Source organism: Podarcis vaucheri (assembly GCF_965113315.1).
Source record: "Podarcis vaucheri genome assembly, chromosome: 7".
In the NCBI taxonomy this organism is placed as follows: Eukaryota; Metazoa; Chordata; class Lepidosauria; order Squamata; family Lacertidae; genus Podarcis; species Podarcis vaucheri.
This window is the reverse complement of record NC_138765.1, coordinates 17269837-17297781: the sequence shown is the minus strand read 5'-3', so window position 1 is coordinate 17297781 and position 27945 is coordinate 17269837. Positions and strand designations below refer to the sequence as shown.

The 27945-nt window shown below is 44.6% G+C and overlaps 2 protein-coding genes and 1 long non-coding RNA gene across 4 annotated transcripts in view; 2 read left to right on the top strand and 1 right to left on the bottom strand.

Annotated features, from left to right (window-relative positions):
- Positions 1-24570, top strand: part of LOC309537985 (uncharacterized protein) — a 38918-nt gene extending 14348 nt beyond the window's left edge. The window contains exons 5-9 of one of the 2 annotated variants that reach the window (XM_082233158.1): positions 2847-3002; positions 5716-5895; positions 6653-6790; positions 8467-8812; positions 23616-24570. In XM_082233158.1, the coding sequence (XP_082089284.1) occupies positions 2847-3002; positions 5716-5895; positions 6653-6790; positions 8467-8672 (680 nt within the window). In that variant the 3' untranslated portion in view covers positions 8673-8812; positions 23616-24570. Of the gene's footprint in view, positions 1-2846; positions 3003-5715; positions 5896-6652; positions 6791-8466; positions 8813-23611 lie in introns of both variants that reach the window. The other variant, XM_082233157.1, reaches the window with a different exon arrangement.
- LOC309537992 lies at positions 1476-5093 on the bottom strand. The gene is made up of 2 exons (XR_014222081.1): positions 4991-5093; positions 1476-1654 (listed from the first exon to the last, which is right to left on the bottom strand). It is a non-coding gene; the product is annotated as an uncharacterized lncRNA (long non-coding RNA).
- On the top strand, positions 13518-24570 carry LOC309537989 (ly6/PLAUR domain-containing protein 5-like). Its single transcript, XM_082233165.1, has 5 exons — positions 13518-13775; positions 16239-16394; positions 19545-19724; positions 21235-21372; positions 23191-24570. The coding sequence occupies exons 1-5, from the start codon at positions 13697-13699 to the stop codon at positions 23514-23516; spliced, it is 879 nt and encodes a 292-aa protein (XP_082089291.1). The 5' UTR covers positions 13518-13696; the 3' UTR covers positions 23517-24570.
- Positions 24571-27945: the final 3375 nt, after the last annotated feature.

The window sequence follows — 27945 nt, the reverse complement described above, 5'->3', positions numbered from 1 at the left end:
TTAGTTATCTAGCTCACTTTTACAACTGTTCTTCAATCATTTCCCTTCCTTAGGTTCTTTCATAATCGGTCAAATCTTTATGTTCTCTATATTCTTCACAAGGTTAGTCTAAGCACAACCAAACTTTCATATTTGAGCCCTGCGTATATAAATATTCATTTAAGCATTCCCATTGTTTCTGAATTAAATTTTTGGATTTATACCTTATTAAATCCTTCAATTTTGCCTAACTCCAGGTACTCACATAGTTTACTCAACCATTCCCCTTTTGTTGGGATATAATTTCCTTTCCAATGGCTGGCTACCAACGTTCTCGCTGCTGTTGTTGCACACAGAGAGATGTTAATTTTGTCTTTGGGGATATCCTTACTCAAGATTCCAAGTAAATATGCTTCTGCCCTTTTGATATATGATACTTTTATCAATTTTTTAATCTCTTCATGGATCATCTCCCAAAAAAATTTGATCTCTGGACATGTCCACCACATATGGTATAGAGTGCCTTTCATTCTATTACATCTCCAGCATTTATTACTATTCGATCTATTCATATTTGCCAGTCTGTCTGGTGCCATATACCATCTGTGGTGCATCTTCATTCTCTCTTAATGAATAGCAGGCCATGAAATTTATATTTCCCCCAAAAAAACTTTTTCCAATCTTCAGAATCAATTGTATATCCTAAATCCTCTTCCCACTTTAGCATATTCTCTCCTTTGACTTCTTGATCTGAGAAGACTTTATCTAATAATCTAGACATTTTAGAGTGTTTTTTGATTATTTTGTAAAACCTCTTTCTAATGTTGATATTTTATTCCCAAATCCCCTAGTTTTTATATCTTTCTCATATGTAGCCTTAAATTGGAAATATTCTAACCAATTTATTCCCAATATTTTGAGTTCTTCATATTCTTTTAAACTGATATTTTTATTCATTCCTTCTACTAAATCTCTATAAATTGGCCAGGCAATTTATATATATATATATATATATATATATATATATATATATATATATATATATATATATATATATTTGCTTTCGTAGATTTTCACGGGTACAGGAATGCAGGTTTTGGTGTCTTCGGGTGTCTTCCCGTGTAAGAGTCGGGGTGTCTGTGCGACGTTTCGAGGTTGCCTCTTTTTCAGAGGTCCACCATGGTGTTCTTTCTATAATTCTCTCTTTCATTCTCTCCCATACCTCAAATAGTGCCCCACCCCATAGTCACCTTTCACTGGACTTAACCGTTTACCTTTACCTTATTGCCAGAATCCACATCTGTTGCTGTTTACTGTTTGTATAGGCTTCCTTCTTCTTTGCGTAATCCTGCCATCACTAGAACTGCTCTTGTCTTTCAGGAAGTCCCTCCAGCCAATCTCTACTGAGCACATTTGTGCTTGATATATATATATAACCAAACAGCCCAACTCTCTCTGATCTTGGACTGCTTTTCCTCCACAACTCATAAGGAGGCTGGTTCTTTGGCTCAGAGGGCCTCTCGGCTTCAGACCATGGAGGGTGTCGCGTTGAGATGGAGAGCTGCAACAGTTGTGCTGCAAGGACTGCTGGCGATGACCTTTCTTATTTCAGGTACCAGTTGTTGCTATTGGGATGTCCTCCAGTTGCAGACCTGGGTGGTTGGGTGGGAGTCAACTAGATTTGCACAGAGAAACAAGAAGGAATTCCAAGGTAAATGGAAATGTTTCAGAAAGGAATGACTTGTCTATGAGGAAAGTTTGCAGCATTAGGGATGTTTTAGTTTAGAGAAAATAGGAGAAAGAGTTCACATGATAGATGCTCAATAATTATGCGTGGCTTGAAGAAAGTGGTTAGAGAAACATTTCTCTCTCCCTCTCAAAGCAATAGATATTGTGGACTGAAAGTTGGCAGATTCAGGGCAGCTAAAAGAAATATCTTCTTCACACAGTGCAAAGTTAAACTATGGAACTCCCTCCCACAGGAGACAGGGATGGCAACCCACCTGGATGGCTTTAAAAGAGGAATAGGCTGCCTGGGGGGCGGGTAATGACTATGATTTGGTTGTCATTGTTCTGTTTTGTAAGTTTACATCTGACTGGTGTTGGTGTGAGTTGAAATCCAACAATTGGCATTGGACTAGATGCCCCTCGTTGTGCCATCCACCTCTATGATTTAATAAAGCCCTAGGGCTGCCCATTATAGCATTTTTGACATCCTTCTTTGGTATCTATGCATCAAACCACTCACTCAGGTCCCTCCTTTGAGCCAGCAGTTCAGAACAGACATTTGACACAAATTTCTGCCTCCTAAGAATTTCTGTTTTCACTTCAAAAGGGGGTGTAATGTGTATGAGTTACTCGTGCGTAAACTGCCGCCTTAATTGCCTTGGTTAAACCGTTCTGACTGCACAGCCCATCTCCGCGTGGCTGTCTCAGTCGCTAGCAGAATCTGTCTGTGGGCGTTTCTTAAACCTTTTCCAGCATTGAAGCTGTCTGACTCCCAGTCGCCTCCTCCTCTCACTGCGCGGGAGTCTTCTGCGCAGGGAGGGCGTGGGTAGTGGAGGACCTGTGCTCTCCTCACTGATGTCCAGAGAATAATCCCGGAGCTCTCCCTCCGCTTCCCCCATTTGCCCCCCTTTATCCCTGGTGTTGCGCTGATTTCCTTCCTCCTCTACTGAGCTGCTTCTCCCCCTGGTGCTGGGTCCTTCGCCTGCAGAATCTGGGAGCCTCCCCTTCGCCTCTCGCTCTGATGTCAGTTCCCTGACAGGGGGAAACCAATTTTTGGTCCCTGGTGATTTCAAGGCAGAAAGACATTGCTAATAATTTCACCAGGATCTCCTAACCTTTCTCCCCACATTTCTTTTCAGGAATTTCTGCCTTGAAGTGTCATAGCTCCAACACCATCCATCTTATGACTCCAAACAATGGCAACAAAACATCAAATGCCTCCCCAGGAAGCGGTATTACCAACTGCTCCAGTGCTCAGAACGTTTGCACAGATGCACAACTTATATTCTCTATAGGTAAGTGCTGCTCCGCCAGATGGATCCTGTGTGGCTGCTAGATTTTTGAGAGAGGAAAAGCATGAAATTGCTTACAACCCATAAAATTCCCAGTGGGATTACCTGGGGCCTGAAATGATGTTTTGCATGCATGCATTCAGAATTGAGGTATTTAAAATATGTTTTGATTCATTTTATTTTATATTTGCAGATTTTTTTTCCAAACCCCTGCCCTCCATTTTTTTATTTTTTAATAAAAAGAATACCTAGCTGTTTCTGAGAGTTGACACAGACCCAGTTCAGATGTAACACTAAGCCAGAGGTTAGTGCAGAGACAGGGGACCTCTGGCCCCTCCAGATTTGGTTGGATCTCAACTCCTACCACCCCTAAACATTAGCCATGCTGGCTGGGGCTGATGTGAGTGGAATCCAACATCTGGCATTGGACTAGATGACACTTGTGGTCCCATCCATATCTACAATTCTATGAAATCTGGAGGGGCATAGATTCCTGCCACCAGTATAGTGTTACAAGAGCAACCTTCTGACACTTTATAAATCTTGTCTTGTTCTTTCAGTTTGATATCCTAGTTCATAGGTTTTAAACCTTTTTGAGTCCATGGCTCCCTGTTGAACAAGTACAGTGGTACCTCGAGTTACAAACGCCTCTGGTTACAAACGCTTCAGGTTACAAACTCCACTACCCTGGAGGAGTTACCTCGACTTGAGAACTTTGCCCCAGGATGAGAACGGAAATCATGTGCCCGCGGCGCAGCAGCTGCAAGAGGCCCCATGAGCAAAAGCACACCTTTAGTTAAGAACAGTTTCAGGTTAAGAACGGACCTCCAGAACGAATTAAGTTTGTATCTAGAGGTACCACTGTACATTTTTTTCTGCAACTTGCCTGTGCTGAGCCAATTAACTGTGGGGCTCAGGAGCCAGTTATGTCATCCTTTGTCTGCAGAGGTAGCAGTTTCTCACCCTTTTAGTGAACACCTTCCATGTGGAGTATTCCCTCAGCCTCCTCCCCTCTCCCCTCTCCTTGGGAGTCCTCCTGGTAGCCACTGGTCTCTGAGTTGCTCCCTCTCGCTCCAAAGAGAGGTTCCTCCTCACACTGCCCCACAGGGGCCTGGGAAGGGGATATCCCCAGCCTTAGTGGCCCAACAGAGACTGGCAAAAGTTGAACATAGGCCAGCACCTTACCTTGGGAGGTGGCAGTGACAGCAATGGGCACTCAGCTCCCAGGCAAGCTTTGCACACAGCAAACACAAGAAAGGCCAGTGTGGCACCTGGCTGTCTGGCCTCCCACTAGTCTGTCCATTCCCAACAGCAAGAGCTGGTGGACTGGCCAGCTGGGCTACCCCACCCACTTGCTTGCTTACTTACTCTGAGGCCACCTCAGCTCCTGGCAACTAGCACCCTCTGACCAGCCCAACAATGGCGCCATTCACTGGGGGAGCTTTTAGCGAGAGCTGTTGCAACAAACAGATGTGCAAACCTTTGGGAGGCAGAGACGCAAGAGGGCATCAGAGGAGAGAGGGGAGGAAAGAAAGATGGACATATTCCAGTGTTGCCCGCGGCATCCCTGACCAACATTTAAGGCACCTCAGGGTGCCAGGGCACACTGGTTGAATACATTGTCCTAGATTATTAGAACAAACCACAGTTCCCTGGGTATTGACATTACAGAGAACTATGGCTATTTCAGATATGAAAACAGAAACCTTTTATCTCCTTGTGGCACAAATGAAAGAAAAGGACAAGGGAGGCAGGTGTACACTTTCATTGTGTTCTTTTTTATATATAAACTTTATTTTCAGTTTTCACAAGATTACAAATACACACCTTACAAACACATATATTATTTTCCCCAACCCCTTTTGTGGTTCCTTTTCTACTTTAGCTTTAACACTGTGTGTTCCACTTTACTTCATTTTAAAGTTATTCTTCCATTTATCTTAGTAATATTTTTAACTGCTGATTTAAGTTAAACCTACTAATGAACTTACTTGCAGCCACTCTTCCTAAGTTGGTACAGCATCTTCTTTCCACGACTGGGCAAATGCCATTCTGGCTCCGCTCCTTCCTTGTGATCTTTTGCCAGGCTGGACTGCATGCTAAAAATACAATATGCATCTTACTTGCCTCAGTGGAGGATTTGGAGATATGAGGGTGTAGAAAAGCTCTGGATTTTGCATGGCTAGAATGCAGGCTACCATCCTATGGGAACCCACCTATATAAGGCTTTTGAAGTAAAACAGCTGCCAGGAAATGTGCGCCAAAGAAACAGGAAGAAGGGGGAAGTGGGAAAAACTGTCAGCACTTTCTAGGGCCACTCACATGAACAAAATCACCTCCGCCCATGGCACTAAGGTAGACATGAACCAGAGGGGGGGGAATCAGGAGGCTTTAGCAGCCCCCTCCCCCTGTAAAGAGTTGCCATATGTCCAGAATTTTCCAGACATTCCCAGGATTCGGCCATCGGAAACAGTATTTGGGCCAAAATTGCTGAAATGTTCAGGCATCAACAACTTTGGCCAAAAACCTAGAAAGAAACAAAAACCATTTTTGTCCAGGTTTTCAGTTTTTGAAATAAGGCAGCCCTAACCCTGCCAAATCGTGTATAAATGACCCCCAGAGGAAAAATTGTCAAGGTAAGGTCTTTGAAGCACCCTGCCACTGCATCGTTCTATTGTTTGTATATATACATCTCTTCCCACCCCCCTCATTTTAGACAAAGAAGTTTTGATAACGAGTCACAAAGGCTGTGCCAGCAAGGACCTTGTGGATGGAACAAAACCAATCAGCTCTGGTGACCGACACTTTGCCATCCAGTTCAACCAGAGCTACTGTTTTGGTGACCTTTGCAATGCGAAAACGAGGGAAGTTCCCAACACACCTATCGAGGACGGAGGTAATTTTTTTTGGGGGGGGGGGTTGAATGCCACCTGAGAGGAAAGTGAGAACTCTCAGTTTCACTTGTTGGGTGAGTGGTTGTCAATAGGGAGGCTTGAAGAATTCAGTTTTGAAGATTTCTAAGGCAAGCGGCCCTGTTCCCCAACTCTTGGGCTCACGTGCTATAGAAAGGGTAACCCCGCTTCTCAAGAAATGAGAAAAGACTGTGCTTTAGGGTGTAATTTAGCGGCAAGAGCATGAGGAAAGATTTGGAGGGAGCCGTGAGGGGAGTGGGAATATGGGGTGCACTGCAGAGGTTGTGTGAGCTGGGGGGATAGGCAAGGGGTGAGTGGGGGGTAAAGGACTTGTTCAGGTGTGGGGTTTGGCAAAGGGTCTGGAGGGTTTGGCAAGTAGAGAAAGCAGGGGCATCAGCTCCTAATATGTGCAAAAATCGCACACACCTATAAGTTGGAGAACTGCCTCACAAAATTCAGGAAAGTGAGAATTTTGAAGGGTAATACCTCGCTTAATGCATCCACATAAACACATGCTGATTCATTTTGGTGGGTTTACCCTGAGTACGATTAATATACCCATTGCTTTGAAAAGGTCAATTTAAGTAGCTTCACTTTGATATGCAAAGTAAATCAAAATATTCACCCCTATCATTGTTTAAGAGAGAGAAAAAAGGGGGAGACTCCTACAAAGGGGAGTGACCTTTTTTGATCCAGACCCACTACAGACCCCTTGCTCTTAATTTTGTTTTCTTACTCCAGGCACTGGCTCCAACCAGTGCTACTCAGGCTTTGGTTGGGGCGCCAGTGGAAACATCAAGGAGACAATGGAATGCGGCAAAGACTACGACCGGTGTTACCAAGGCAGCATGAACATTACTATTGCACTAGATGGAGGAGGTGAGTTCGCCCTAGGGAATTTCTTCCACAGCCTTAAATTGCTCCACTTCTGACCTCCTCTAATTTGACCATATTGTGCCCTGCTTCCCTTCTAAATACATTATTTAAAGGGTGTGTTTGTGATTTAATTCAAGGTTGGTTGGTGAAGATAGTGACTTGGCTATGGAACAAGGTCAAAACGATTTCATCTGCCCCCCAGTGTTAGAAACTCAGATGTATAATCTAGGTGCCAAATGGCTTCTTAAACCAAGGTTACAGTTGCCAAAACAGAATGTCTATATGCCAGCTCTAAAGACAGCTCTAAAGTCTTGTTTTCCAAATGATGGACTGAGTGTGATTGATTCTTGGTTAAACATCTGGCTAGTTCAGATGACCATCTTGAGCTAGGTTAAGAACTTTAAGTTCTCAGGGAAGAAAAGTCTCTTGATCCAGGGAAAGTCCACATATATATTATGTTATACACAATGTAAGAATATTCTTCACAACTGTGAGCAGGGCAGTGGAGTGGGGACTAGTGTCAACAATTAGCTATAATGTTGTTCACTGCTCCTGCTCAGGCTGCACTGAAAAAGCATCTTGGTTCCTGAAATTCATTATGATTGTGCAGATCAAAATATAACAGATAGAATTCTACAGGATGTGGTATTAGTGCATGAAAACAGTCAAGATCCAGGGATCTCCAGGCAGGTACCTGCAGATGTTGGAGATGTTAGGTGTCATCTCGGCACTTGGTCGCAGGTGGCGATAGCAGGTGCAAAATGTGCTTGGCACCTGGCTAATTTCAAACCCTGCTGCCCACGTCTTGCTTGAAGATTCCTTTCTTTACAGCAGCCTTTGCCAGCCCTGGTGCCCTCTAGATGTTGACTGGGGCTGATGGGAATTGGAGTCCATGACGTATGGACAGCCCAAGTTGGTGAAGCCTGTTTTACAGCTTCACTGTGACTCTCTCCCTATTTTAGCAATTGTCTGCTGATTTATTCCCTCTTTAGGGTGATTGGTTGATTGCAGGGGGCCTTTTGGTTATGTGACATCTTAATAATGCCATCTAATAATAATAATAATAATAATAATAATAATAATAATAATAATAATATCAGTAGCAAGCTGTTTGGGAATTTGGGCACATTAAAAAATGGGACGTGACAAGCTGTTTCTATATGAAATAAATGCATCTTACCAGGTTCAGAGGTGACTGGGGCCCCTTGACACAAGTGTATTGCTTTACATGTACCAATATGAATATAATTTATGTGTATGGCCAAAGCCATTGCACAAGATAAAAGACATAAAGCAGATAAAAAAACAGAATAAAATATATTACACAGCTAAAATAAATAATTAAAATACTTCTTGAAGCCAAACATTATAGAATCATAGAAAATAAAATTGTTGAGTTGGAAGTGACACCATGGATCATCTAGTCCAACCACCTGCGATGTCAGAATTTGCCCCCCTGAATAATTAAATAAACTTACGCACACAAACCTTTCACCTCCAAATCGCCACTCTAAGGCAAAACATGCCACTTTTCAACCCCTAAGCGTGGGTTGCCCCTCAGGCTTCAAGTTCCTCATGATTCCCTGTGGTGTCTCAGTGCATGCTGGGAGAAGTGGGCCAACGTTCCCCCATACCTAACATGTTGTGACTTTCTTGTCCCCCCTTCTCTTCCACAACAGGATACAGCTCCGTGCCCATGATTCTCAGGACCTGCCAGCGCTCAGCCTGCGATGTTATAAAGAGCCAATCCTTTGGCCCTATAAATATCACCAGCGAGTCAGGGCCTTGCTGCTCCAGCAGCAAATGCAATTGGAAGGATGATGGCTTGTCATTCAAGATAATCCACCCAACCAATGATGGTGTGAGCACACCAAACCTGTCTTAAGATCAGTATTGGTCAGGTTTCCAAGGGCCCGCCCTCTCCTGGCAGCATTCGGGGCCACTGTCCTCGGGATACGGGGCTGAGAAAGGGGCTTTGGGAGCACCTGAATTGCTGGAACCTGCACTTGGGTTTGGAAGGGCTGTGTTGTGGTGAAGGAAGGAAGGAAGGAAGCTGGGGAGTTGGGGTTCCAAGACAGTGACCTGTCCCAACTAATAGCATGTATGGCTCATATCTATAAAATAAAAAAATTATTTGGATAACCACCGCCTTGGGGTCTGATTCTCCCTCCCAAAACCAAGCAATTTGCTTGCTTCCCACGACCCCACAGATTTTGGCTATGATGGCAAAATACGGCTGGCTATACCCAACCAGGTTCTACTCAGAGCAGATCCACTCAAATTAATAATAATAATAATAATAATAATAATAATAATAATAATAATAATAATAATATATTTCTATCCTGCCCATCTGACTGGGTTTCTCTAGCCACTAAGGGTGGCTTTCAGCAGAACCGAATAAAACTTAAACATTAAAATCTTCCCTAAACAGAACTGCCTTCAGATGTCTTCTAAAAGTCAGATAGATCTTTATTTTCTTGACATCTGATGGGAGGGTGTTCCACAGAGCAGGTGCCACTACCGAGAATGCCCTCTGCCTGGTTCCCTGTAACCTCACTTCTCGCAGTGAGGGAACCGCCAGAAGGCCCTCGGCACTGGACCTCAGTGTCCGGGCAGAACGATGGGGGTGGAGACGCCCCTTCTGGTATAGCTGAAGTTAATAGCCATGCCCATTAACTTCAATGGGACTACTCTCCATAGGACTGGCATTGGAGACAACTCATAAACTACATATTCAGTATAATAATATTGTTATAGATTTTGGGGGACCCGTAAACCCTAGAAATTAATAAATGCTAGGATGTTGATTATTTGGGATATGAAGGGAGAATTGAAGCTGCATAGGAATTTCTGGACTAGCCTTTGCAAAATGACCTGGCCAAGCTAGGGCCATTAAGGAACAAAGGGGGTCTCTAGAGGGCCATTGTCATCGCAAGAGAACCATCCTTCCCCCCTGCTCTGAGGTGTGAATAGAGACTGGGGGGGTTGGAAGGTTGTCAGGGGAACCAGGTGTAAGGTGACAGGAAAAGAGAGTTTTGAGCAAATGCTGCTGGGAATAAGAAGAAGGAAGAAGGACTGGCATCCATCTTGGGCAGGCTGGCTAAAGGCTGGCGAAGAGAGATGCCTTGGACTTCCTCTTGAAAGGACTCTTCTGTAAGATGTGGACTCCCTCCATGCAGTTTTAAGGTGTAAGTAGGTGAATTAAGAATATTTATTAAAGCCACGAGTCTCCGCCATGTTTCAATTCTCCAAAGAAACACAGACTCTGAGTCAGTGCCTGGAACCCCATGGGCTCTTGCCACCGCCTGGCAAATAGTTTTTCCTTTTTCCTTTTAATCTCTTTGTTTATTCTTCTCTCTGTTCTGACTTTTTTTGGACTGTTGTTGATTGTCTTTTTTATTTGTAAAATTTATAAAGCATTTTAAAATAAAATTAAAAATTAAAAAAAAATAACCATAGATAAATGGGGAACGGAGAAAACTAAAAGTGACAGATTATCTCTATTTGCAGCATGATTAAATAGGGACAGCTGTGCATAGAAATGCTCTGTCTTTATCCCTCAGTAGTGATAGTCACACAGCTATGGACCCCCCCCCCATAGCCACACCCTCGTCTAATTTCCCGGACATAGCCGGTATTTGGCCCTCATAAACAGTGTCTGGGCAGAAAATGTTGGAATGTCTGGGGAAATCCAGATGTATGGCATTAGATTTTGGCGAATTTCATTAAAAATAGCAGAAAATCAAATTTAGATTTTTAGAATTTGCAAAAAAAGGGTGAAAAAAGAAAAAGTTTTTGTGTCTGGAATTTCAGTTTTTCAATATGGCAACCCTAAGCTAGAGCTGCTATTTTCTGTGGATCCATGCTCATTGCTGCTTCTGGGAGTTCACGACCAAGAGAAGGGTGTTTGTGAGAGTGTTTGGCATGGAAGTTGGGGGGGCTGGGGGGGCTGTCTTACAGTATTCATATGACCAAGAGACATGCAGGGTGAGGGAGCTGCTTCAGTGACTTGCAACACCTGTGCCAATACCTCAAGGACCGCCTCTTTCCATGTGAACCTACCGGGATCCTGAGATCATCTTCCGAGGCCCTCCTTCGTGTGTCTGCTCCTCGAGAGGTCCAGAGGGTGGCAACACGAGAACGGGCCTTCTCTGCAGTGGCTCCCCATCTGTGGAATGCTCTCCCCTGGTGCCTTCCTTATACACCCTTAGGCACCAGGCAAAATCATACCTTTTTAACCACTTTGGTTGTTCTAATTGACATCCTATGCCTTTTTTAAATGTGGCTCTTTTCTGGGGGGGGGGGCACCTGGCTGTCTGGCCTCCCACTAGTCTGTCCATTCCCAACAGCAAGAGCTGGTGGACTGGCCAGCTGGGCTACCCCACCCACTTGCTTGCTTACTTACTCTGAGGCCACCTCAGCTCCTGGCAACTAGCACCCTCTGACCAGCCCAACAATGGCGCCATTCACTGGGGGAGCTTTTAGCGAGAGCTGTTGCAACAAACAGATGTGCAAACCTTTGGGAGGCAGAGACGCAAGAGGGCATCAGAGGAGAGAGGGGAGGAAAGAAAGATGGACATATTCCAGTGTTGCCCGCGGCATCCCTGACCAACATTTAAGGCACCTCAGGGTGCCAGGGCACACTGGTTGAATACATTGTCCTAGATTATTAGAACAAACCACAGTTCCCTGGGTATTGACATTACAGAGAACTATGGCTATTTCAGATATGAAAACAGAAACCTTTTATCTCCTTGTGGCACAAATGAAAGAAAAGGACAAGGGAGGCAGGTGTACACTTTCATTGTGTTCTTTTTTATATATAAACTTTATTTTCAGTTGTTGTTCAGGGGTTGTTATTGGGTTGTTGTTTTTATTTTGATTATATATATTGCAGTTTTTATGTTGATCTTTTCTGTGAAACTCCCTGAGACCTCCGGCTTTACGGTGGTATATAAATTCTAATAATAATAATAATAATAATATTGTTTGTTTGTGTTGTGGAAATGCAGCTCAATAAAGGCATTTCTTAAGGAAACTAGTGAGAGTTTGGTCTAAAATGCTCTGTTCTCAAGACCAGATACCAAGGGGGGTGTTTCCTATTAGTTGTAGGTCCATTCTGGATTCTGTTTTTTTATAAATATTTTTATTAATTTTACAATACAAAATTATTTTTTAAAAAACATAACACATATTTTTCACAGATACATTTTTTTTGGGATTTCCCTCAGCTTTTCTGAGAATCCTCCGTTTTGATTCTTTCTTATGCATTTCCTAATTTGATATTGCCTTATAATAATAACCTTCCTTGGTCCATTCTATCCAGAAGAGCCAATCCCTTAGTTGACACTTATTCAAAGTCAAAGCAGAACTCAGTTCTGGAAAATAAGAAGAACCTAAAACATATTGACAAGCTGCTTTCCAGAGTTGGTTATCATACTCATTTTCTATCCAGAGGGCATTTGGCTCGTGCTGTTTATGGTGGTAAATAAGTCTTCTCTTTTAAGCCCATCAACTTTGGGAGCCACCAGCCCCCTCAAATATGATACGGAGGGTGACAAATATACCTCGGCCTCTAGGAGTTGGTGTCTATGATCTGCTGTTTGCAGACACTGGACACAATGGCGTAACAGGAGGGGGGCTGTTGGGGCCAATGCCCCAGGCACATATTTTTGTGCCCCCACCTATAGTTCCCATCAAGGGAAGCCGCGTCCGGGCTGGACTTTGGGGCTGGGCTTTGGCGCATGGGCGACAGCAGCAGACCCAGGGGGAGGAAGCCTGGGAGAGACATCAGTGCTACCTTTCTCTGATGCTGTGATCGTCCACCGGAGAGGCTGAGAGCAGTGGCAGAGGAATAGGGCGGGCTGCCCTGGGTGCCATTTCTGAGGGGGTGACAAAAAGGCACCCCGCGGAGGGCTCATCCCACCATCCCTGACAGCACCAAACTCTAACCAGCTGAGCTATCCAGAAGCTATGCACCCAAAAAGCCGCTTCTTCCAAGGATTCCAACAAATTTTATTGATCCTCAGCCATCACAGTTATATCTAAATACCAGCTGTGTGCATGCAGATTTTCTTCACTTTTCTGGGCAGAAACGTTTCTCCTCTAGCAAGTCCTGTTTTCATAGTCTGTTGAAGTCCATTGTCAAAGCTGGATTTAGGCCTGGTGGGCGGTTCCCCAGCACAGGGCGCTGAGCCAGGGAGAGGTAAGGGAGGTTTTGAGCAGCAAGCTGTTTTTGACAGTTCCCCCCATCCTCCACCTTACAGTTCACAGCGAGATTTGTCTGAAAACGGACGAAATGGGCAAAAGGAACTGGAAATCCTAAAAGCATCTCCTCCAGGCAGGTTTGGAGACTGGAAGCTGAAGGAAATTGCTTTGCATTAGAATTTTATTTTTATTTTATTTTTTAAGTCCACTGCTTTTCTCCAGTTCGGGGGAAAGAGAGGGGAGGATTTATGAAGCTATGAATTTGTCTTTCTGCTTGAGAAAAATAGAAAGGGGAAAGGAGGGTGGGAACCCCTAGACATCCACCCGACTGTCTTTGTGATTCAGCCATGGAGTGAACATCAGACGAAGAAAAAGAAGAGGAAGATAGGATGGAAGAAGAGGGCGAGGAGAACAAGAGAGGCCACCCTTCATTTGCACCAGCGCAGCTGGTTGGCCATCACTCAGGGACTGCATATAAATATGAAAATATGGGTCCGCCCCTGTTGGACAGCTGCCTGCTTCTTTATGTAATCCTTTCTCACCAGAACTGCTCTCGTATTTCAGAAAGTCCCTCCTATTATTCTCTAGCTAGCATGTTTGTGCACGATATACATATAACCAAACGGACCAACTCTCTCAGATAATAGACTGCTTTACCTTTTCCTCCACGACTCATCAGGAAACTCTCAGCTTCAGACCATGGAGGGTGTTGCACTGAGATGGAGAGCTGCAACAGTTGTGCTGCAAGGACTGCTGGCGATGATCTTTCTTATTTCAGGTACCAGTTATTGCTATTGGGATGTCCTCTAGTTGCAGACCTGGGTGGTTTGGTGGGTGCCAACTAGATTTGCACGGAAAAACAAGAAAGAATCCTAAGGTGTATGGGAAAAGTTCAGAAAGGGGCTTACCACTGTAAGGTGGAGGATGGGGGGAAAGGGGGTGGAATGACTCATCTGGTAGAGCATGAGAAGCTTAATCTCAGGGTCATGGGTTTGAGCCCCGTGTTGGGCAAAGGATTTCTGCATTTAACATGTACATAAGGACTCTCCTTAAGGGCAGGGGGATGTTAACTCTTGCCCTTCCAGACTCCTTCTTCAAGATCTTGTAGCTGAGCCAGCATCCTTTTAGTTCAGCAACAAGAAAAATGAATGATATAGTATGTAGCCAGTTTAAGCTGCAGCTCTGCTGTGATTCACTTAGCTGGGTGCCTTAGATCTGAGTCTAATACACTAGAATTTTTTCTTAGATTAATGTAAACAAAGTAACAAAGTAACAAACAGAAACATGGACATTTAAAAATCCTCCCAGACAGAAATTTCAAGGAAAAAGAGGACATACTACTACTACATACCCTACTCCGGATGTTTCCTAGATAGTGAACGTCGTATGACTTGCTTAAGTCACATTTTTGGGGCTGCTGGTTGGGAGGAGTGTCTCTATGATGTGGGTTCTCTATCTGTGGGAGAAGGGACCCAGCGGCCGAGGTGGACTGGCTGTTCCTGTCTTTGCTGAAATCTGCTTTTCTCTTGCGATGCGTACAAAGCTTTCACGAGCAGCCCCACCCCAGTGGGAGGGCCCCCCGTCTGTTTTGTGAGTGCTGGTGGGGAGGAGTTTCTCTGTGACGTGATGTTTAGCCCTGTCTGCGAGGAGGAGAAGGTCTGGGCTGCATCAAGTAAAGAGAAAGCGGAGTCATGTCCCCCAGGAGCTTTCCCGGAAAATGAATATGGTTTGATTTGCTTCATGCTGGCGCTCAGTACTTTAGAGAGGCAATGGCTAAGCAGCCTAATGTAGTGTTTTTAAAGCTGTGGGAAAACCTACCCAGGGAGAAAAAGGAAATGAAGAAGACCTGAGCCTTCTGCTCCCCTCCCGCTGAAGAGGGAGAAGTGGGGAGGGGATGCTTCAGCTCTTTCTTCTGAGTGACAGCTGTCAGCCAAGAATCTGTATCCTGCCTCTAAGCAAAGGCAGTAAAAGCATTCAGACCAGGAACTGTGAAGTGTGCTCCCATGGAGCTGACTGCCTCCACCCATATATATTTTTGGTTCAAACTTTACTTTCAAACCTACACTGTGCTGTAGGTTTTTCCCATTATTATTCTCTATATTCTTCATTAAAAGATAAAAAGTGCATACCGCATTTTTTGCACCATAACACTCACTTTTTTCCTCCTAGAAAGTAAGGGGAAATGTCTGTGCGTGTTATGGAGCGAATGCCTACGGATGGCGGGAGGATCTGCTGCAGTCGTGAGCAGAGGATCCATGGTTCCTCTTCCTTCCCTCCTCCGTGGCTCACTTTGAAACAGCAAAGCAGGAGAAGAGCCGCTGAGTGGGGAGGAGAGAGGGACAGAGAGCCTGCTTGCTTTAAAGGAGCAAAGCGGGAGAGGAGAGGAGCCTTCTTCTCTTATACTCCTCTTCTGCATTATTAACAGCATCCTTCTCCACCCACCCCACGCGTGTTCCTTGTCCCTTGAGTGCTTTTCCTTCCCTCCCCACTTAAAACGTGGTTACAAAGCATGGATCCACATGGATCCTCAGGATTTTTGCTTTGGGCTACCCCAAACTCACCGTAAGATCACATGTCTGTGGCCACAGCATGAACCACAAAAATCATACATCCGCTGTTTCATTTAGAATATTTTTTTTTCTTGTTTTCCTCCTTTAAAAACTATGTGCATGTTATGGTCGGGTGCGTGTTATAGAGTGAAAAATACGGCAATTACAAGTGCACAGAGTAAGATAAGACACAAAACAGAAGAAGAGATGAAAAGAAAGAATACCCAGGTAGAAAACTTTATTTTTCATTTTTATAAATAAAGTATTAGGTTAAGTTTTGTTTAACTACAATACCTTGTTGGGGTTGGGGCTAATACCTATAATTTGGTTGTCATTGTTCTCTTTTGTAAGTTTACATCTGACTGGTGTTGGTGCGAGTTGGAATCCAATATCTGGCATTGGACTAGATGCTCCTCGTGGTCCCATCCAACTCTATCATTTAATAAAGCTCTAGGACTGGCCTTTTTGACATCCGTCTTTCGTATCCACATATTAAACCACTCACTCAGGCCCTTCCTTCGGGCCTGCGGGTCAGAACATGGATTTGGCGCAAATCTTTGCCTCCTAAGAACTTCTGCTTTCATTTTAAAAGGGGGAAACCTATTTCTAGTCCCTGATGACTTCCAGGCAGAAAGACATTGCTAATAACTTCTCCAGGATCTCATACCCTTTCTCCCCACATTTCTTTTCAGGAATTTCTGCCTTGAAGTGTCATAGCTCCAGCACCGTGAAACTTACCACTCCACGCAAGGGCAACACCACGTCAAATACTTACAGAGCAGGTGGCATTAGAAACTGCTCCCATGATGAAAATGTTTGCACAGATGCACAGCTTACATTGACTATTGGTAAGTGCTGCTCTGTCAGATGAATCCTGTGTGGCTGCAAGATTTTTGAGAGAGGAAAAGCATGAAATTACTTGCAATCCCTAAAATTCCCAGCGGGATAACCTGGGGTCTGAAATGATGCTTTGCATGCATTCAGAACTGAGCTATTTAAAATGTGTTTTGATTCATTTTATTTTCTATTTGCACATGTTTTTTTGTTTTTTTGTTTTTTTTACTTTGTACAGTGCATGTGCAGCATCGCTACATACACCACATGCGCTGTACGTAGCGATGCCGCACATGCGCTGTACAAAGTGGCTTGTTTTTTTTTGTTTTTAATAAATATTTATTAAAATTATCACAATATTACAAAATGAAAAAGGAAAAGGAAAATATACAAAATAAAAAGCAGTTAAAAACAATTCCAACTTTTTGTCGCTTATCTTTCATTTACTTGTTTCCCATACCTCCTCATACCTCCCTTTTTTGTATTCCAGTTCAGTTTATTAGTTCAGCAATTCCTTTCCCTCATTATTTTATCCTGATCTTTAATCTAGATATACTGTAGAATTAAATTTTTACCTGTTAAAAATCCATATTTTTTTTCATATTCATTTATACCATTACAGCTAGAAACCACTTAACCTCAATCCGACATCATTCTAACATTCATTAATTTTGCAATATTTCTGTAAATAGTCTTTAAATTTCTTCCAATCTTCTTTCACCGTCTCTTCCCCCTGGTCTCGAATTCTACCAGTCATTTCTGCCAATTCCATGTAGTCAATCACTTTCATCTGCCATGCTGTACAAAGTGGTTTGCCGCTGGCGCTGCTCCATCGCCTTACGGACAGCGGTGGGATCCCTCCCTCGCCGCTACAGCCACATGCAAGCAATCCTCCGTTCGCAGCTGCAGCCACGAGCAGAGCATCCCAGCACTGTCCATACGGCGCTGGAGCACCATTGCCGGCAAACCGCTATCTACAACGCATGTGCAGCTTCGCTACGGTGTCATACATAGCTATGTCGCACATGCGCCCTAATGAGCAACGCTCAGGTGTCACGATGCCTTCCTTCGCCCCTGCTTCTGGTAGCCGCTGATGTCTGAGTCGCTCCCTCCCACTCCAAAGAGAGTTGCCTTCTCACACTGCCCCACAGGGGCCTGGGAAGAGGATACCTCCAGCCTTAGTGGCCCAAGGGAGACTGGCCAAAGGCGAACGTGAGGACAGCACCTTACCTTGGGAGGCTGCAGTGACAGCAACAGGCACTTAGCTCCCAGGCAAGCTTTGTACACAGCAAGCACAAGAAAGGCCAGCGTGGCGCCTGGTTGTCTGGCCTCCCACTAGTCTGTCCACTCTCAGCAGCAAGGGCTGGTAGACTGGCTGGGCTTCCTCACCTACTTGCTTGCTTACTCCGTGGCCGTCTCAGCTCCTGGCAACAAGCACTACCTGGCCAGCCCCTGAGGCACCATCCATCTGGGGAGCTTATAGCCAGGGCTGCTGCAACAAACAGCTGTGCAAGCCTTTGGGAGGCAGAGACGAGAGAGGGCACATCAGGGGAGGGAGGGAGGAAAGAAAGAAGGATAGAGGCCAATGTTGCCCATGGCATCCCTGACCATCATTCAAGGCACCCCAGGGTGCCACTGCACACTAGTTGAAAACCACTGTCCTCGTTTATTAGAATAAACCACAGTTCCTGGGCGAAAAGAAAAGAAAAGAAAAGGAGAGGAGAGGAAAGGGGAAAGGAAAGGAAAGGAAAGGAAAGGAAAGGAAAGGAAAGGAAAGGAAAGGGGAGGCTGGTGTAGACTTCCATTGTGTTCTTTTTTATATATAAACTTTATTTTCAGTTTTCACAAGATTACAAATACACACCTTACAGACACATATATTATTTTCCCCAACCCCTTTTGTGGTTCCTTTTCTACTTTAGCTTTAACACTGCACGTTCCACTTTACTCCATTTTAAAGTTATTCTTTCATTTATCTTAGTAATATTTAAGTTAATCCTACTAATGAACTTATTAGCATGCCAGAACTTTTCAGATATTCTACAAATTTCCCCTTTTCTTTAACCCCCCCCCCCAGTTTCTTATTACACCCATCACTTTTGCCATTTCAGTATAATCCATCAATTTAATCAGCCACTCTTCCTAAGTTGGTTCAGCATTTTCTTTACTCCTCTGGGAAAGCGCCATTTTGGCTCCAGCCCTTCCTTGTGTTCTGCATGCTTGAAATGAATATGCATCTTACTTGCCTCAGAGGAGGATTTGGAGATGGAGAGCTGCCGTTCTAAGGGAAGAGCCACACCCATTGCACCATCCAGTATTCTTCTGCCCCTTGCGCCACAGGACAGACACGTGGCCCACAGATGCTTGGTCACATTCTTGGGCTGGTTTCCAACTCAGCTGTATAAGGCTTTTGAGGTAAACAGCTGCCAGGAAGTGTGTCATGAGGAAATAGGAAGAAGTAGGAAGTGGGAAGAACTATCAGCACGTTCTAGGGGCACTCGCATGACCAAAATCACCCCCACCCAGGGCACCAAGCTAGACATGAACCAGCGGGAGGGGAAGGGGGGATTGGCAGCCACCCCACCCTGCATTGAGTTGCCCATACATCTGGAATTTTCCAGGCATTCCTGAAATTCGGCCGTCACAAACAGTGTCTGGGTAGAAATCACTGGAATACAGCAATGCCTCCATGAACGTCCGCCTTGTCCAGCATCCATTCCGGCGAATGTCCGCGACAAACCCGGAAGTACCAGAATGGGTTTCTTCTGAGTTTGCTTCTCGCGCATGCACAGACACACTAAATCGTGCTTCGTGCATGCACAGAAGTGCAAACCACTCCACGTGTGTGTGCAGAGACGGTGCTTTGCCCTGCATCCTTTTCAACTACCAGCCGGGGCTCCAGAACGGATCCCAGCCACAAAACAAGGTACAACTGTATCCGGGCATTAACAACTTTGGGCAAAACAAAAAGGCTTAACAACTTTGGCCAAAAACAGAAACTTTTGTGTCCAGATTTTCAGTTTTTGAAATATGGCAACCCTAACCCCACCAAAATAAATCAGCCGCAGAGCAAAAATTGTGAAAGTAAGGTCTTTGGAACACCCAGCCACAGCATCAATCTATTGTTTGTATTTATACATCTCTTCCCCTCCCCCGCCTTTTAGATAAAGAGGTTTTGATAATGAGCTACAAAGGCTGCGCCAGCAAAGACCTTATGGATGAAACAAAATCAATCACCTCTGGTGACCAACACTTTGCCATCCAGTTCGACCAGAGCTACTGTTTCCGTGACCTTTGCAATGCGAAAACGAGGGTAGTTTCAAAGACCCCTATTAAGGACAAAGGTATTTTTTTTGGGGGGGGGTGTAGAGGGCCACCAGAGAGGAAAGTGTGAACTCACAGTTTCACTTGTTGGGCGGGTGGTTGTCGATAGGGAGGCTTGAAGATAACACTTTACCATCCAGTTTGATGAGAGCTACTGTTTTGATGACCTTTGCAATGCAAAAATGGAAATGAGGGAAGTTCTCAAGACCCCTATAGAGGACAGAGGTATTTTTTTAATAGGCCACTTGTTTCACTTGTTTGGCAGGAGGTGGTCAATAGGGAGGCTGCCTTGAAGTATAGTGGTACCTCGGGTTACAGACCCTTCAGGTTACAGACTCCGCTAACCCGAATGTAGTACCTCGTGTTACGAACTTTACCTCATGATGAGAACAGAAACTGTGCAACAGCAGCACGGCGGCAGCGGGAGGCCCCATTAGCTAAAGTTTCAGCTTAATAACGGACCTCCGGAACAAATTAAGTTCTTAACCAGAGATACCACTGTCTTCAATTTTGGAGATTTCTAAGGCAAGCGGCTAGGGACTCAGGTGGCGCTGTGGGTTAAACCACGGAACCTAGGACTTGCCGATCAGAAGGTAGGCGGTTCGAATCCCTGCGACGGGGTGGAGCTCCTGTTGCTCGGTCCCTGCTCCTGCCAACCTAGCAGTTCGAAAGCACGTCAAAGTGCAAGTAGATAAACAGGTACCACTCCAGCGGGAAGGTAAACGGCGTTTCCATGTGCTGCTCTGGTTCTCCAGAAGCGGCTTAGTCATGCTGGCCACATGACCCAGAACTGTCTGCAGACAAACGCCGGCTCCCTCGGCCTATAGAGCTAGATGAGCGCGCAACCCCAGAGTCGGTCACTGGACCTAATGGTCAGGGGTCCCTTTATCTTTACTAAGGCAAGCGGCCCTGTTCCCCAACTCTTGGGCTTACGTGCTATAGAAAAGATAACCCTGCTTCCCAAGAAATGTACAAGACTGTGTGCTTTAGGGTGTAATTTAGCAGCGAGAACATGAGGAAAGATTTGAAGGGACCTATGAGGGGAGTGGGAATATAGGGTGCACTGCAGGGGTTGTGTGAGCTGGGGGATATAGGCGAGGGGTGAGTTGAGGGTAAAGGGGAGGTACTTGTTCAGGTGTGGGGTTTGGCAAAGGGTTTGGTGGGTTTGGCAAGTAGAGAAAGCAGGGGCATCAGCTCCTAATATGTGCAAAAATTGCACACACCTATAAGTTTGAGAACTGCCTCACAAAATTCAGGAAAGTGTGGATTTTGAAGGATAACACTTCACTTAATGCATCCACATAAACGCATACCAATTCACTTTGGTGGGTTTACTCTGAGTACGATTAAGATACCCATTGCTTTGAAAAGGGCAAATTAATTAACTTCACTTTGATATGCAAATCCCAAGAAATATTCTCCCCCTATCATTATTCAAGAGACAGGGAATAGGGAGAGACTCCTACAAAGGGGAGTGGCCTTTTTCAATTCAGACCCACTACAGATATTCATTTTGATTTCTTACTCCAGTAACAGGCTCCAACCAGTGTTACTCGGGCTTTAGTTGGGGCAACAGTGGAAGCATCAAGGAGACTATGAAATGCAGCAAAGACTACGACCGGTGTTACCAAGGCAGCATGAACATTACTATTGAAATAGATGGAGGAGGTGAGTTTGCTTAGGAAATTTCTTCCACAGCTCCTGCCCTCCGAAATACTCCCCCTCCCCACAAACTGGGCTCACTTCCACCATCAGAACCTGGTGGTTGCGGAAGGCTAGGACTTGTTAGGAAGCATACTTTGGCATCAACTGTTCAACACTCCTCTTCCCTTGGAGATTAGGTGGGTCCAATGCTCAGATTATGGGATAAAGTTGCTTCACTCTTGACCTCTAATTTTACCATACCATGCCCTGCTTCCCTTCTAAAAACATTATTTAAAAGTTGTGTTTGTGCTTTAATTCAAGAAGTGATGGGTGGTGGCCAGAAACAAGGCCTTCCTTCTCCATGATGGTAAATTGGCTATGGAATGCACTTAAGTTTTAGGCAGAAGGTCAAAACAATTTCACCTGCCCACGTGTTAGAAACTTTGATATATAATCAAGGTGTCAATGGCTCCTTAAACCAAGGTGACAGTCGCCAAAACAGAATGTCTACTTGCTCTAAAGTCTTATTTTCCAAATGACGGACTGACTATGATTGATTCTCAGTTAAACCCCTGGCCAGTTCAGATGGCCACCTTGAGCTAGGTTAAGAACTTTAAGTTCTCAAAGAAGAAAAATCTCTTCATCCAGGGAAAGTCCACATATATATTGTCCTATTCCTACCTCTTTTTCTTAATGGTGACATGGACCATTCATAACGTAAGAATATTCTTAACAACTGTGAGCAGGGCAGTGGGGTGAGGAAAGTGAAGACAAGCAAAAACAATTAGCTAGAACGTTGTTCGCTGCTCCTGCTCCTGAAAAAGCATTTTGGTTCCTGAAATTCATTCCGATTGTGCAGATCAAAATATAACAGATAGAATACTACAGGATATGGTATTAGTGTGTGAAAACAGTCAAGATCCGGTGATCCCCAGGCTGCGACCTCCAGATGGTGGAGATGTTAGGTGTCATCCTGACACTTGGTCACAGGTAGCCGATAGCAGGTGCAAAATGTGCCTGGCTAAATTCAAACACTGCTGCCCATGTCTTACTTGAAGACTGCTTTCTTTACAGCAGCCTTTGCCAGCCCTGGTGCCCTCTAGAAGTTGGCTGGGGCTGATGGGACTTGGAGTCCATGACACATGGACAGCCGCAAGTTGGTGAAACCTGACTTACTGCTTCACTGTGGCCCCCTCTCTATTTATGCTGATTTATTCCCTTTTTAGGGTGATCGGTCGATTGCAAGGGGCCTTTTGGTGAGATGATGTCTTAATTGTACCATCTTTTTATTATTTTAATAATAATCATAATAAATCTGCAGCAAGCTGCTTTGAGGATTTGGGCACACTGAAAAATGGGATGTGACAAGCTTTTTCTAAACGAAATAAATGCATCTTACTCAGGTTCAAATGTGACAGATAAAAAACACAAAGCAGAATGAAAACAGAATAAAATATATTGCACAGTTAAAATAAACAATTAAGATACTTCTTAAAGCCAAACATTATAGAATCATAGAACATAGAATTGTAGAATTGGAAGGGACACCAAGGGACATCTAGTCCAACCACCTACAATGTCAGAATCTGCCTCCTGGAGTAATTTAACTTACTCACACAAACATTTCACCTCAAAAATGCCACTCTGAAGCAAAACAGGCCTCTTTTCCAGAGGTGTGGGGGCCCTGCCTCCTAATAACTCATGGGTGTGGGTTACGCCCTCAGGCTCCATGTACTTCACAATTCCCTGTGGCATCTCAATTCATGCTGGGAGAAGTGGGCCAACATTCCCCCATACCTAACATGTTGTGTCTTTCTCATCCTCCCTTCTCTTCCACAACAGGATCCAGCTCCATGCCCATGATTCTCAGGACCTGCCAGCGCTCAGCCTGCGATGTTATAAAGAGCCAGTCCTTCGGCCCTATAAATATCACCAGTGAGTCGGGGCCTTGCTGCTCCGGCAGCAAATGCAATTGGAAGGATGATGGCTTTTCATACAATATGAGAAGCACTGCCGAGCCAAACCTCTTTTCTGATCAGGATGAGGATGTTAACCTTGGACATGCAAAAGAGCCTGTCACCCTGGAGTCAGGGTTCCAAGGGCTCAGCCCTCAACATTGCCCTCTCCTGGCAGTCCTGGGAACCACCATCCTTGGGATATGGGGGTGAGAAGAGGATTGGGGAGTACCTGAACTGCTGAAACCTGCATTTCAGTATGGAAGGGCTGTGTTGAGGAGCAGGAAGGAAGGAAGGAAGGAAGGAAGGAAGGAAGGAAGGAAGGAAGGAAGGGAGTTAGGGCTGTGATGGCAAAATACTAAGGGCTATAGCTAGGGTTGTCATATTTCAAATGGTGAAAATCCAGACTTTTGGAGCCAATCTTATGGCTAATTTGCAAAAACAGCACTGCCAACATGGGCTGCCATACACCTGGATTTTCCCAAACATTTTGCCTATTTCCGACAAGACACTGCTGCCGACTGTTGCTGGATGTATGGCAACCCTAATGATACCCAACTAAGCGCTACTCAGAGCAGAACCACTGAAATCAATGCACCCAAGTTAGCCATGCCCATTGACTTCAATGGGTCTCACTCTCCATAGGACTGGCATTGGAGACAACTCATAAACTACATATTCAATATAATAATGTTATTGATTGGGGGGATCCCTAAACCCTAGAAATTAATACAGTATATGCTAGGATATATAAAACATCTTTTGGGCTGGAGGAGTACTTTATTAATCTCATGCTTCATTGTACGCCCTCTGCATATCTAATGGGAATACCCTGTGTACCAAAGGCTCTGCATCTGTGAGTCGTGAGACATGGAGGACATTCAACACTAATTGTTACAATGCCCTTTATAAGCATCCCCTAGACAAGAATTCCTCAATTGCATCCTTTGCTCTCTTTCTAACTGAACTCCCCTTGAGCGAATCTCTATTTTGCTGGCTGGCAATAACGTATTTACTACTGCACTGGTTGCAAAATTTGCCTTGGCTGCAAGTAAGTTGAGAGCTAGGCACCAAGACAGGTATCATAAGAGGAATGTGAGAAGTGGAGTACTTAACGTACGCAGGTGTAATTTTTGCATTTTTGCATGTATGCTTTGCTATTGTTGTTGTTGTTCAGTTTTAAATCAATTATTTGTATTCTACGCATCATGACCAATTGTGATGGCTTATAGCTTTTTCCAATAAAGATTTCATTCATTCATCAGCAGATCCGAGCCACTGAAATCAATGGACCCAAGTTAGCCATGCCCATTAACTTCAATGGGACTACTCTCCATAGGACTGGCATTGGAGACAACTCATAAACTACATATTCAATATTATAATATTGTTATAGATTTTGGTGGACCCCTAAACCCTTGAAATTAATAAATGCTAGGATGTTGATTATTTGGGATATGAAGGGAGAATTGAAGCTGCATAGGAATTCCTTGACTAGCCTATGCAAAATGACCTGGCCAAGCCTATGCAAAAGGACCTGTTCCCATTAAGGAACAATAGGGGGCTCTAGAGGGCCATTGGCAGTGCAAGCGAACCATCCTTCCCCCCTGCCCTGAGGTGAGAACAGAGACTGGGGGTTTGGAAGGTTGCCAGGGGAACTGGGTGTGAGCTGACAGGAAAAGAGAGTTTTGAGCAAATGCTGCTGGGAATAAGAAGAAGGAAGGAGGACTGGGATCCATCTTAGGCAGGCTGGCTAAAGGCTGGCGAAGAGAGATGCCTTGGACTTCCTCTGGAAAGGACTCTTCTGTAAGATGTGGACTCCGTCCATGCAGATTTAAGGGGTAAAAATGTGAATTAAGCATATTTCTTAAAGCTACAACAGTCTCCACCATGTCTCAGTTCTCCAAAGGAACACATACTCTGAGTCAGTGCCTGGAACCCCATGGGCTCTTGCCACCCCTTGGCAGATGGGGGGGGGGACAACTTTTGTGACAATATCAAGAATGGTAATCCATTCTGTTAGGTTGTGGGCGAACATATCAGACGACACAGCGATTCTTCCAAAGCAGCTCTTTATTTGTAAGCTGGAACAGAACTAACTGAGGAGCTCAGTCAGCCTGCTTATATAGAGCTCCAGAACAATGTAACTGTTGCCATTTTCTAAAACTATCCAATCACTGAACGTCACTTTTCGATCCTTCATTTGCATAACTATCTACAGCATCCCCCTGCTGGCCCAGGGTGAGAACTTCAGTACATAACACATTCCAACAATGGAGCCAGTGTGGTGTAGTGGTTAAGAGCGGTAGTCTCGTAATCTGGGGAACCGGGTTTGAGTCTCCGCTCCTCCACATGCAGCTGCTGGGTGACCTTGGGCCAGTCACACTTCTGTGAAGTCTCTCAGCCCCACTCACCTCACAGAGTGTTTGTTGTGGGGGAGGAAGGGAAAGGAGAATGTTAGCCGCTTTGAGACTCCTGAAGGGGAGTGAAAGGCGGGATATCAAATCCAAACTCTTCTTCTTCTTCTTCTTCTTCTTCTAATCTATTCTACAGTTCTGTGATTCCATGTTCCTACAACTAGAGAGCAAAGGTAACACATGGAAGATGTCCCTTGAATTCTTCCTTCCTTTCTTCCTTGAAAAATCCACTCTTCACTCAACACAATGCAATAAAAACTACATCATATTCTTCAAACAGGAGTAAGACTGAGAGACAAGAATAATCTAATGCTGTTAAGTAGAACAAATGTGATGAAACAATTGCAAATGCCTGGCAAATAAAACTCCACAAGAGGGACAAAATGTTTACTCACCAAGTGGGGTTTACAATGATAGAAGCAGCCTTTGGAGACTGTTCAGCAGTGATTTTAGGCAAGACAAGTATTGCTCCACTACAGACATGAGGCACCTCAGGCCTGGTGGTTGAATGCGGCCCACCAAATGTCTGTATGTGGCCCCCAGGACTTTCCAAAGTCTGTACTCCTTATCCTCAGGTTGCATGCAGCCCTCGCTGTTCTTGACTCGCACCCTCCTCAAGCGATCTTGCAGGAATGACATGTACACTTGAACACTTGAATGCCTCTTGTTTTTCTGGAGGAAGGGTGGAGATGTGTGAATACATGGATGTGGAGATTGAATGACTTTTGCACAACTGGAATGTAGCTCACACTCCTTGCTCCTCCCACTTCTTTGCCTCTGGCTCCACCCACCACTGGTATAAATCCCTCCCCAGGTTGCCTTCTAAGAAATACAGTTCTGGGCAGGAGGAGGGGTCCCCCAACTCTGTCCCGTTCAGCTAGGTCATGGTGCAAGATCAGTGTTCCTTTGCCAGCGACGTCTGCAGAATCTTCCACTCCAAACCAGAAGCCATCAATCAGAAGCCATAATTTGATTAAGACAGGGCCAGCTGGCTGAGATGTCAGGTTGCACAAGTTACACAATGGATGTTTTTTAATGCAAGTTTATTTCTCAAGTTTGCTGTTTATTTCTCAGGTTGGGTGTGCTTCCAAGAGGGAAGCATATGTCCCAGCTGTTCCTACTTACCCAACACAGTCCAGGGACACATTCCAGCCAGGCGAAAACAGACAAGGGGCTCAGCTATACAGCTACAAAGAAAAAGTGTGTTGTAAAGTGCAGTAAAGAAATTTGACACTAGATGGTGATGGTGAGCTATGGAAAATTTGATGTACTTTTTTCCAAAACCTTTTTTTAAACAAGCATTTTCACAGCATTTTTAAATATGTGTGTAGATTCCACAAAGGAGGATTTGAAGCAGGGCTGGTGATGTGTGTAGTTTGGGGAGAGTCATAAGGAATAGATAGAGAGGTCTCTGGCCTAGGATCGCCAGCCCCTGAAATAAAAGGCTGGCTGAATTTAAAAATAAAAGGAGAGCTGAATTTAATCATAGATAAATGGGGAGCGGAGAAAACTGAAAGTGACAGAACATCCCTATTTGCAGCATGATTAAATAGGGACAGCTCTAGTTTTCACTCAGTAGTTAGAGTCACACAGCTATGGATCCTCATAGCCACACACCCTTCTAATTTCCCAGACACAGCCGGTATTTGGCCCTTGTAAACAGTGTCTGGGCAGAAAGCGTTGGAATGCCTGGGAAAATCTGCATGTATGAGAGTGGATTTTGGCAAATTGCATTAAAAATAGCTGAAAATCAAATTTTTATTTTTAGATTTTTCAAAAATAAATAAATAAATGAAGCTTTTGTGTCTGGAATTACAATTTTTTGCAATATGGCAAACCCTAAGCGAGAGCTACTATTTTCTGTGTATCCATCCTCATTTGCTGCTACTGGGAGTTCTCAACCAAGTGTTCACAAACAGGCCTCACAAATGAATGTGTTTCGAGGGTGTTTAGCAGGATAGTTTGAGCAGGGGCTGGGCTGCTGTCTCATGGTGTTCATAGGACCAAGGGACATGGAGGGTGAGCAAGCTGCTTCAGTGACTTGCAACACCTGTGCCAACCCCTCAAGGACTGCCTCTTTCCATATGAACCCACCAGGATCCTAAGATCATCTTCCGAGGCCCTCCTTCGTGTGTCTGCTCCTTGAGAGGTCCAGAGGGTGGCAACACAAGAACGGGCCTTCTCTGCAGTGGTTCCCTGACTGTGGAATGCTCTCCCCAGGGAAA